Source organism: Microtus ochrogaster, chromosome 15, assembly GCF_000317375.1.
Source record: "Microtus ochrogaster isolate Prairie Vole_2 chromosome 15, MicOch1.0, whole genome shotgun sequence".
Lineage (NCBI taxonomy): Eukaryota > Metazoa > Chordata > Mammalia > Rodentia > Cricetidae > Microtus > Microtus ochrogaster.
Genome location: NC_022017.1, coordinates 14,838,999 through 14,850,529, shown reverse-complemented (window position 1 = coordinate 14,850,529; position 11,531 = coordinate 14,838,999). Strand labels below are relative to the sequence as shown.

Below are 11,531 nucleotides of genomic sequence, written 5' to 3'. Positions count from 1 at the left end.
GGCCTGGGAGGGGACAGGAAGATGACTGGAGTTTGCTAGCTGCCAGCTTAGTTCCAGACTTAGTAAAAGACCCTGTCTCAAAAGAGTAGGACACCTGACAGCCTTCTCTGGCCTCTGTGCATGTGTGCATGGGTGCACACACTTGTACACACACACACACACACACACACACACATGCATGCATGCACACACGCACAAAACCATAAAAGCAGAAAGTCAGCCAGCACCAGCATCATCCCCTCAGCCCCCTAACAATGTGAGCAGCCTCCTCATGCTCCTGCAGCCGTGCCTTCCCTTCCATGATGTGCTGGACCATCACACCATGAGCCAATACAAGCCTTTCCTTCCTTATGCTGCTTAAAGGAGAAAGTAACTAATACATTGTCAGTTTTTAAAACCTTGTTCGAATCTCCAGCACAGCCCTCTGCTAAGCGCATTGTCTGGCAGAATGGCAAGTGGAAGTCACTGTCCTCAGTTCTTGCCCAGGTCAACCAGAAACCTTCTCTGGCTCTGGCCACTCTATTCCCATTGCTCATTCTCTCTGTTAAAGCAACCCCCTCCCCGAATCTGGAGATGTACCTCAATGTCTTGTACGTGCTGGGCAAATGGCATACCACTGAGCCGAATTCCCAGGCTCAGTGATTGACGTAAAAAGTAAGGTAGGGCCGGGCGATGGTGGCACACGCCTTTAATCCCAGCACTCGGGAGGCAGAGGCAGGCGGATCTCTGTGAGTTTGAGACCAGCCCGGTCTACAAGAGCTAGTTCCAGGACAGGCTCAAAAGCCACAGAGAAACCCTGTCTCGAAAAAACAAAAAAAACAAAAAAAACAAAAAAAAAAAGAAAAGAAAAAGTAAGGTAGGACTGATGGTGAAGCTCATCTGGTAGAGTGCTTGCAGAGCAAACACATAGGGCCCTGGAGTCAGTCTCCAGTACTGCAGAAATAGAATCAGACACGTGCAGACATAATGATCAAGAGTGCTAGCTGGGCATAGCGGGCCGTGCCTTGAACCCCTTTGCTCTGGACGCAGAGGCAGGCAGATCTCTGCGTTTGAGGCCATTCTGATCTACAGAGAGAATTCCAGAGCAGCTAGGACTATATAGAGAGGCACTGTCTTCTTTGAAAAATTATCTAAAGGCCAGGCAGTGGTGGCACACACCTTTAATCCCAGCACTTGGGAGGCAGAGGCAGGTGGATCTCTGTGAGTTCGAGGCCAACCTGGTCTACAAGAGCTAGTTCCAGGACAGGAACCAAAACTGTAGAGAAACCTTGTCTTGAAAAAAAATAAAATAAAATGCTCTAAAGTCCTAATCCTGAAATCATGTCTTCACTTTGACCAAGAGACCAGACCTGTCCGTGGGTCTGTGGCTCCTGAACCTCCCTGTAAACAAGGACTCATCCTCTTCCTGTACCCCGACTGACTGTCGACACAGCATTTTACTGTCATTATCTCACTTGGTTACCCACAAAGCCGGGATGCAGGCAAGGCAAAGATTATTATCCGCACCTTACAGGGAAGGAAATTGGGGCTCACTGGGGTGAGGTGTCTGGCCTGGAGTCACACAGCTCTGGTCACCGTGCAGGCCCTTCATGATGCGGCAAGCTGACTCAGGCACTGGATTTCTGAAGCCCACAGATGGCTGCTGGGGGCCAAGGGCTGAGCTGTCTAAGCTATTATTAAGGCAATGTGAGGGATCGAGGTCAGACCAACGGTAGTAAGTCACTGACTGGCTCTCCTTTTGGAAACGGGTACAACCATTTCTGGGACTCACTTTGTAGACTAGGCTGGTCTTGAACTCAGAAATCTGCCTGCCTCTGCCTCCGGAGTGCTGGGATTAATGCATGTGCCACCCCTGCCTGGCTTCTGATGAACAATCCTTACTGGCCCTATTTATTTATTTGGAGACAGGGTTTCTCTGTGTAGTCTTGGTTGTCCTGGAACTCACTAGTCCAGGCTGGCTTCCAACTCCCAGAGATCCACTTGCATGCTGGGATTAAAGGTGTGCTATCATTCCAGGCTCCTTTTTATTTTTATGTTGTAGTTCAGGCTAGCCTGCTACTGTGTAACCAAGGTTATCCTCAAACTTGGGTCATTCTTCCTGCCTCTGCATTCGCCCATTGTATAAACATGTGAGCCATTCATCCTAGCTTTACTTCTGAAACAGGTCTCTTGTAGGCCAGACTGACATCTTAACTCCTGCTTCCACCTCTCAGGTGCTGGGATTATAGCCATATACCAGAGGTTCTATCTCCATGTTTAAGATACTAGGTGACACTAGATCATGGGATTGGGGAAGGAGGGAGCCAGGATTTGAGACTGAGTTGATAGAACTCTAAAACCCTGTTCCAGATGACTCAGGCCCCGTTCATTCCCTCAGGGGGAGCAGCAGACCCAATCCTACTAGCTATGCATAGGTCAGAGTGATGTCACCATCTCTGCAGCTGATTCAACAGCTCCTCATTCAGAGAGGCCTCTGGGGGAGGGGTCTATTGGCCGGGTCTTAAACCAGCAGACCAGAGGACAAGGCAGGGGAGGTTCCAAAGCCAGGTGTGGCCAGAACACTCCGTTAGAGAGAGGTCTGTTTCTAGGTCCTTCCAGCAAAAGCGCAGCCCCCTGCCCTTCTTGAAGTTGAAGGGACGCGGGCCCAGAAGGGTGTGTGCGAGCGAGTGAGATCTAGTTTACACAGCTAGATGGGGACTCCCAAGGACCATTGGTTGTGGGGTCTCCAGCCTGTCACTACATAGCTCTCTGGATTGGTAGTAGTTTGCGTCCCCAAGGCAGGCCATGGGGGGTGGAGGGAGGGCGACCGGGGTGTTATAGAGTGGGGAGGGGTGGTAGGAAGCTGGTGACCATATGGAGGTTTGGGATCTGCGTGTAAAGTGCCTCGATTCTTTCAGATCGGGTGTGGGTGTGGTTCACAGAAGTCAGGGAGGTGGATCCGCAGGTTTTGAGGGGTGAGCTTGAGGCAGGCAAGTGGCAAGAGAGAGTGTCCCGCCTCTGGGATAGGAGGGTCTGGGGAGCCTGCGGGTGGCGATGGGGAGGGGCTAGCCAGAGATGGGTTGTCCCGGCTGCCAGGAGGGGTTCCTCCTGGGAAGGGGTGACCGGTCTGGAGAAGAGGGGTTATGGGGCGTCGGCCCTTCCGGGGAAGGGGCTCGACGGCGTGGGCGGGGCCGCAGGGTGGGGCCTCCTCCTCCTCGCGCTCCCCCGCGGCGCGGGCGATCTGGCGGGCGGGCAGGGGCGGGGACGGAGGCGGTGGGCGCCCGCGGCCGGCCCACAATGAGGAGAGCGGGCCGCGGTGAGTAAGCGGCGGCCGGCCAGGCCGGGCCACGCGGGGCGGAGGCTGCGCGGGCAGGTCGGGGCAGGCTGGCCGGGCGGGGTCGGGATCCGAGCCCGCAGCCCTAGCCGCGCCAGAGCCGAGCGAGGACACCGAGGCCCCGCCCCGGCCGCCGGTGGCGCCCCGAGCTCCCAGCCGCGCCGCAGTCTCTGCCGGAAACCGGCCCCGCCGGAGCCCTAGCACCAGCCTCGTGCTACCTGATCCGGAGTCGGAGCCGCACGAGCCGAAGCCCGAGTCCCAGCCCCAGTCGGGGCCGGCCGAGCCCGGCCCACCATGGCGGGGCCGCGGGGCGCTCTCCTGGCCTGGTGCCGCCGCCAGTGCGAGGGCTACCGCGGCGTGGACATCCGCGACCTGAGCAGCTCCTTCCGGGACGGCCTGGCTTTCTGCGCCATCCTGCACCGGCACCGACCCGACCTGCTGTGAGTGCCCGGGGCGCGCGAGCGCGCGGGGCTGGGGACCGCCGCCCCCCTCAGTGACGCGGTGGCGCGCGCCACCCCGAGAGATCCGGGAGTCCACACCCGTCTGCTCTGTGTGCAGAGCAGGGGCGCCGAGACCCCATACCCGTGCACCCCTCCCCCGCCTTGGGCCCCTGGTGTCAGGCTGACCCCTCCTCAGGGACGCTCCTACTCGAGGCTCCAGCGCACACGCTGAGCCTCCCTTGGGCGGCGCCTGTGCATAGTACCCCCACACTTGACTGTAGGGGATCAGGCTGTGCCACTCCCCCAGATAGGCTGCCTCCGAGTTTGAGCTCGTGTGAGCTGACATTCAGGTGCTCTGGGAGGCTGACTTTTTCCAGTAGGAATTTACATCGGGAAGGACAACCACCGGAAAGGGTGTCAGAAAGAAGGCTGCCCCAAATCTCGTCCCACCTGAGACCGCTGCCCGGCTCTATTCACCCGGTTCTTCCCTTCCCCAGAAGCCTAAACCCGGTTCCCTTCTATATATAAGCTCTGTCATCGACTCTCCAAGTCCCATATTTTGTCGGACTCCCACGGGAATGTAGGTCATTAGTTTCACTTCTCTTCAGCTCTTTTTGCCATTTACATTTAAAGTGCAAAGAACGGGGAGGGGGGAGGGAGGGAAGCCACCTCTCCGTTAGGCATTTTGGGCTGATGCGCTCTTGGGCATTAACCTCGTTTCTGGCACAGAGGTCCTAGATTAATGACTGTCAGGTGACTTGGGGTACACTACTTCCCAATACCACTCAAGTAGGAATCTGACAGGGTGTATGCTCTGTAGTCCCGCTGTTCACAGTGGGGCACAGCGATGGGACAGAGAAGGCGCGGGGCGGCTGGGGTGGGGAGGGGGGACAAATTTAGGACGGTTGACAGCCCGATCTGTAGCTTCCTGCTGGAAAGTGGGTCCCTCCTACCCGAGCCACTTCCAAAGGGTCTCCTGGAAAAATGTATTCAGGCCTGCAGACAATTGACATGGGCTTCTACCTCAGCTTCTTTTCTGAGCCCTGGAACCTCTTTTCGTTGGTTCATTGATTTATTTAATCGTAAAACTGAAAGTGACAGTTCATCTGGAGTCTGCCTTCCTTTCACTTCAGGCTTTAGTAGCAAATCTGGAAGAGGCCTGGCTCTGTCTTGCTTACAGCTCCCCTGGGAGGGCTCCTCCAGCTCTCACAACCGGCAGTCTCTGCTGCTCTCTCCCAGACCTGTTTCCATAGGACAGGCTGTGGGAGGGCCCAGGAAGGGATTGCCCAGCTCTAACTTGATTTACTGTGTGTGCAGTTGAATAGTGTCCCAGGGGCCCTGGAAGACAGGGTTTGGGGGTGTGGACGCCGAAGGGAGCAAGGTTTGATAGCATGGGACCCAGTGCTAACCGCAAAGGGGAGTGGGGCTTGGGCTTGCAGTGGTGGAGAAGATGCCGGCTTGGCCCTTGCTTTGGAGCTGCCACTCAGGGTCTTCTGTTTTTGCTGGGGACTATCCCTGAAGCAGGAGGCGGAGGATGAGCCTCAAGAGAGGATTTTGTGTCAGGATGCTAGGTGCTGAACCCCCGGCTCTAAGTGCTGGCTGCCTGGTGCTAATGTTTAAGCCCTGGGGAAAATCATTGGTTCTCTGGACATCTGGAAGGTGGGGTTGATAACAAGACCTACCTCACAGCCCTGTGGTCAGGATTTTAAAGGAGGTAATAAGCAGGCAGTTAACACTAACCACTAGAAGAGGTGCTATTAGGCAGTAGGGGGTGGGAATGACTGCTTAACCCCTTCATCTAGTCAACAAGTATGTGTAGTCACTGCTCCCACACAGTGGAGTTGGCAGAGACCACAGCCAGCAAGGCAGAAGCCTACATACTGAGCCAGTCGTAGTGGCCCATACCTTTAATCCCAACACTCGGAAGGCAGAGGCAGGTAGATCACTGAGTTCAAGACCAGCCTGGGCTGAGTTTCAGAACAGTCAAGGCTACACAGAGAAACCCTTTCTTGAAAATCAAAAACGAAAACAGGACCGAAAAACCTACATACTGTCACACATGTAGAGCTTGAGGTGATTAACTAGGGGTCCCTACCTGGAGGCCTCCAGGGGACATCCTGGGGAAAGGCCAAGGTCAAGAGAAGGCCCCAAGGCCCCACCTGAGGGCTTTCAAGGCCCAAGGGAGGTCACTCAGATGTCCAGAAAGCAGGTGTGAAGGGTTTCCCTCCCAAGCAGAGGTCTAGACTCAATCCAGTTGGTCATTTGCTAGGGAGGCTGGGCCTGGACCATGCTAATTGTGTGGGAGAGAAACTGAAGCCAGGTTCTTTGTTTTATTTATTTATTTGTTTGTTTATTTATTTATTCATTTATTCTCTATATAACATTCTGCCTTCATGTATGATTGCAGCCCAGAAGAGGGCGCTAGATATCATTACAGATGGTTGTGAGCCACCATGGTGTTGCTGGGACTTGAACTCAGGTCCTCTGGAAGAACAGTCAATGCTCTTAACCACTGAGCCAACTCTCCAGCCCCTGCCAGGTTCTCCATAAAGTGTAGAGAAGGGTGGAGGTTTATCTGTCCTCCATTTATTTATTTGCTAGGGATTGACTCCAGTCCCATGTGTGTGCCAAGGAAGCACTCAGCCATTGAGCTGCAGCCTCAGCACTTCGGGGCGGATCCGTACAGGAGCAGATGTGGAGTAAGGGTCCTAACCTCCAGGGCTGCAGGCCTTGCCAGCCCAGGGCTGGTCCCAGGCTCTCTCTCCGTGTGTGTGCATGCATGGGTGAGGAACTGGACAGTGCCCTTCTGCCTCCTCCAGCCTTTCCTAAATTCCCTTGAGACCAGGGCCCATGTGGCATTCATTTCTGTGCTTTCATTTCCTCGCGTCAGATGGAACTTTCTCAGCCTTTGAAAATTCTCAGAAAGATGTGTGCAGCCCAAACCCAGATGGTGTTTAGGGGTAGAGATGAAGTGGGAGACGCTGAGGAAACACTAGTATTGTGTGTGTTTATGTATGTGTATATTTGTATATGGTGTGTGTGTGTGTGTGTGTGTGTGTGTGTGTGTGTAGGCTGGAGGTCAAATTAAGATGATGGTCCTGTTTTTTTGAGACAGGCTCTCATTGAGACCGGGAGGGGCGGGCTAATTAGCCTAGGCTCTGACTAGCCACCAGACCGCCTGTCTCTTTCTCCCCAGTGCTGGGGACGCGAGCATTGGCGCTGTGAACTGAACTCAGGTCCTCATGCTTGTGTGACAAGCGTGTCACAAGGGAGCCACCTCCCCGGTCCCAGTTACCCCAGTTCTAGAGGTTTCATCACGTATTATTTCAACAAACGTGTACAAGAACACTTCCTGGACACCAGGAACTGTGTAGGGCCCTGGGGACGCAGTGGGGACAAACTATGACTGCTCCTTCTAGGAACACTGCTGAGGAAGCCAAACGGTCCAGACAAGTTGCCCTTCTGTCACTGGATTTGGAGTCCCCTGTGTTGGACACTATGGTGTTTAGTATTACAGACGAGGAAACTGAGGTACAGAGAGACGAAGTAGCTGGCAGAAGAAGGTCACTGCTAGGCAGTGGCAAAGCTTGTACACTTTGCAGTCTCTAGGAGGCCTCCTTCTGTCACTCTCAGATGCTGCTGGCCCTCACTCCGGCCCGGGAGCAAGGCCTGAGGCTCTCCTGAGTCTTCCGGCAGTGGAGGCAGGTAGGGTTCCTGACACCCACAGTCACACAGCCTGCCTGAAAGAGCAGGCCCACAGTGCCCCACCCACTCATGGTCCAGCCCACTGTTTTCCAGAGATGGATAAAGCCAACCAGCACCTGTGTTTCCCACACCAGTGCCCTGAGGGGATGTCCTGCCACCACTCACCTGCCCCACTCAGAAGCCAAGAAGCCCTTTCTTAGGGAAGTAGGAAGTCCCCTGGAGGGAAGCTGTCCCCAGGAGTGGCTGATGGGACAGACCAGCTGTTAGAAAGTTCTAGCAGCTCTGCAGTATGCTCATTTCTGCTCTGCTGCTAGCTTGTTCTATTTTGGGCCCCATTAAGAAACAAATGTAGGGGCTAAAGTTTATTCAGTGGTTAAGAGCTCTGGCTGCTCTTCCAGAGGAACGGGGTTCAACTCCCAGCACTCACTGTGACAGCAACTGTACCTCTAGTCCCAGGGACTCTGATGCCCTCTTCTGACCTTGGGCGTCAGGTAGGCACATGGGACACAGACATGCATGCTGGAAAACATATCTATATCTATATATCTTGTTTATTTAATACATATTAAATAAACAAGAAAATAAGTATGTGTACATATACACTAAAAAAAAATACAAATTTAACAAAACAAACAAAACAGAAAAACGTTCCTCCTGGAGTTGGATGGGGTTTTGGATTCCGTGCTTGATATGGCTTGTGTGTTTGTGACATTTGATGGAAGTTCCAAAAGTATAGATTCCCAGGGCTGGTTAGCCTCCCCTCTTGAATCTCACCACCCTCTTCTGTAAAATGGGGTGAGCACCTGTCAGGCAAGCTGCAGGGAAGTGCAGGCTCCTCTGCATGGGAATGCCCACATTGCAAGTCTGCATGCTTGGTTTATCTTTTTTGCCACTGACTGAGAAGAATGTCTCCTGAGGAAGAACTAGCCATGAATCAAGAATCCAGCCATGACTTGGAGCTTGGCTTGAGCCCACCCCTTCTCAGTGATTTCTCAAGCCTGGCTTGGGTACCTTTAGGGGCCATAGGCTCACTCTCTGCTTCCAGTTGACAGCGACAGTTCCATCAGGGCTTGCAGCCTCAGTTTCCTCCTCAGGAACCTCTAGGTGCCCTCCCAGCTCTTGGAGAGCTGAGGCTGGTCCTACCAGGATAAGATCACCTCCTCCCTCCCTCCTGATTCCGCCTGTCACCTCTCTTGATCAGTCCTCTGTCTCTTGCAGCGACTTCCAGTCTCTCTCCAAGGAAAATGTCTTCGAGAATAACCGTTTGGTGAGTCCTCAGACAGACGGGAGCACAGAGGGCTGTGGTGGGAGAGGGCAGGGGTCGCAGAGGGCTACTGCATTTGGAAAGGGGACTGGTTCAGGACCTAGGGGAGGTCCTGATTCTCCCTTCTCACAGCTCCCATGGGTGAGCTGCTCCTTCAGCTGCTCCTTCAGGCCACCATGTGGGGATGGGATTATAGTCACCCAGTCCCCTTACAATGAGCTGGTCCCGGTCTGAGAAGTGTTTCCTGACTCTGCCATCTCGCTGTCCTCGCCTCACTGTGGCCGCTCCTGTCTCCATCCTAGGCCTTTGAAGTGGCTGAAAAAGAGCTGGGGATCCCTGCTCTCCTGGACCCCAATGACATGGTCTCCATGAGTGTCCCTGACTGTCTCAGCATCATGACCTATGTGTCCCAGTACTACAACCACTTCACCAGTTCTGGCCAAGGTAAGAGGGGACAGCCCTTCAGGGAGGCTGCCCCGGGCTGTTGACTTCTTTTCTGAGCAGTACAGAAATAGCTGGGATGCCCAGGTGGTGGCGGCACACGCCTCTAATGGGAGGCAGAGGCAGGTGGAACTCGGAGTTTGAGGCCAGCCTGGTCTACAGAGCGAGTTTCAGGACAGCCAGGGCTACACAGAGAAACCCTGTCTCAAAAAACCAAAACAGGAAAAAAAGAAAGAAAGATAGATAGATCCAGGAACAAACAGCCTGCCATTCATTCACTGACTGTAGATTTGCTAGTTCATATACATTTTTGCATTAAAACAGCACTGGCTTGGGTGATGTGCTCACACCTGTAATCTCCATACTTGGGAGGCTGAGGCAGGATTACCTCACGTCTGAGGCCAGCCAGGGCCACACAATCAGACCCTGTCTGCTTTGCCCTGTGTGTGTGTGTCTGTGTGTGTGTCTGTGAGTGTGAGAGAGACAGGCAGTAAACACAGGTGAGCTCATCTGTGCGTTCACCTCCCCTCACCCACTGCACTTCCTGTCTGACACTTCCTGTCCCGACACTTCCCAGCGCTTTTTCTTCCTGCCATGCGCTCTGTTCTGGGCTATTGCATAGCATCTTTGCAGAGCCTGCCTCCTCAGCTTGAGTGTAGAGACACTGGAGAAGGGCATATGCTAGAGGGACAGGCATCCTCTCTGTTCTAGTCAGGTTCATGAGTGTCCCAGGGCAGCTGGGGGCAGACAGCTCCTTTCTGCATAGGGGAAGTGAGTCTAAAGAGGGGAAGCAAGGAGCTCAAGAACACAGCACAGAAGCTGAACAATGGGGCTGAGGAGTCAGGGGTTCTGAGTCCTACACTGGGCAGTTGCTGCCACTAGGTCCTGAATAACCAGTCCCATGTGGGTCATGTTTTCTGTGTCTGCTCTGTGTGGGCAAAATCCAGTCTGTCTCTTTAAATGGGGCGGGACGGGGTGGAGCTGGAGAGCTGGCTCAGTGGTTAAGTACATAGTTTTCTTTGAGGGGATCCAGCACCCACATGAACATGGAGGCTCACAACAGTCTATAATTCTAGTTCCAGGAGATCGAATGTTCTGACCTCTGCAAGCATCAGGCATGAACATACATGCAAACATAATTAAATGATAATAAAAAACTTTGGAGTAGACCAGGCTGGCCTCTAACTTACAGAGATCCACCTGCCCCTGCCTCCCGAGTGCTGGGATTAAAGGCGTGCACCACCACTGCCTGGCCATAAAAAACATTCTTATAAAAGGCTGAATGTGGTTGTGCACGCCTTGTATACCAGCTCATAGGAGGCAGAGGCAGGTGATTTCTGTGAATTTAAGGCCAGCCCGGTCTGCTAGGCCAGCCAGGGCTAAATTGTGAGACCTTGTCTTAAAAAAATAAAAGAGAACAAAATCCCAAAAAACACTGTTCTACAGCTGGGAATGTAGCTTAGTTGGCAGAGTGTGTGGACAGCGTGCATAAAACCCTGCTTGGGTTCATTTACCAGCACCATGTAAATTAGTGGTAGTGGCCAACACCCGGAATCCCAGCATTTGGGAGATGGAGGCAGAAGACCAGAAGGTCAAAGTCCTTGTCAGCTACACAGCCTGGGAGACATAATCTTGTCTTTAAAAATAAAAAAAATCTGTTTTTTGAGCCAGCACTTGCTGCCAAGGCTAATGACTGAGTTCCAGCCATAGAACCCACATCATGGAAGGAGAGAACTGACTCCTGAAATTTGCCTTCTGACTTCCGCTTGTGAACCATGATGCTTTCAATCTCTGTACCCGAAAAGTAAATAAATATCAAAATCTTAGTTTAAAAATAATAAATTAGGGGCTGAAGAGATGGTTCGACTACTAATAAAGACTTAATTCAGAGCCGGGCAGTAGTGATGCATCCCTTTAATCCCAGCACTTGGGAGGCAGCGGCAGGTGGATCTCTGAGAGTTTGAGGCCAGCCTGGTCTACAGAGTGAGTTCCAGGCAACCAGGTCTGTTACACAGTGAAACCCTGTTTTGAAAAACCAACCAAACAAACAAACAAAAAATAAAAGACTTGAGTTCTCTTCTCAGCACTTATGCCTAGCAGCTCACTCACAACTGCCTTTAACTCTAGCTCCAGAGGATCTGGCCTTCATGGGCATTGCACTCATGTGTGCAAAATAACACAAAGGCCAGGAGGTGGTGGTACACGCCTTTAATCTCAGCACTCAGGAGGCAGAGAAGGACTTCTGAGTTCAAGGCCAGCCTGGTCTATCAGAGCTAGTTCCAGGAAAGGCTCAAAAGTTACAGCTAGGGGGCTGGAGAGAGGGCTCAGTGGTTAAGAGCATTGCCTCATCTTCCAAAGGTCCTGAGTT

The 11,531-nt window shown here is 53.0% G+C and overlaps 1 protein-coding gene across 1 annotated transcript in view; it reads left to right on the top strand.

Moving 5' to 3' along the window:
* Positions 1–3,260: 3,260 nt before the first annotated feature.
* The window catches only part of Micall1 (MICAL like 1), a 30,930-nt gene continuing 22,659 nt past the window's right edge, over positions 3,261–11,531 (top strand). The window contains exons 1-3 of the mRNA XM_005354212.3: positions 3,261–3,753; positions 8,677–8,725; positions 9,025–9,166. Of these exons, the coding sequence (XP_005354269.1) occupies positions 3,608–3,753; positions 8,677–8,725; positions 9,025–9,166 (337 nt within the window). The 5' untranslated portion in view covers positions 3,261–3,607. The remainder of the gene's footprint in view (positions 3,754–8,676; positions 8,726–9,024; positions 9,167–11,531) is intronic.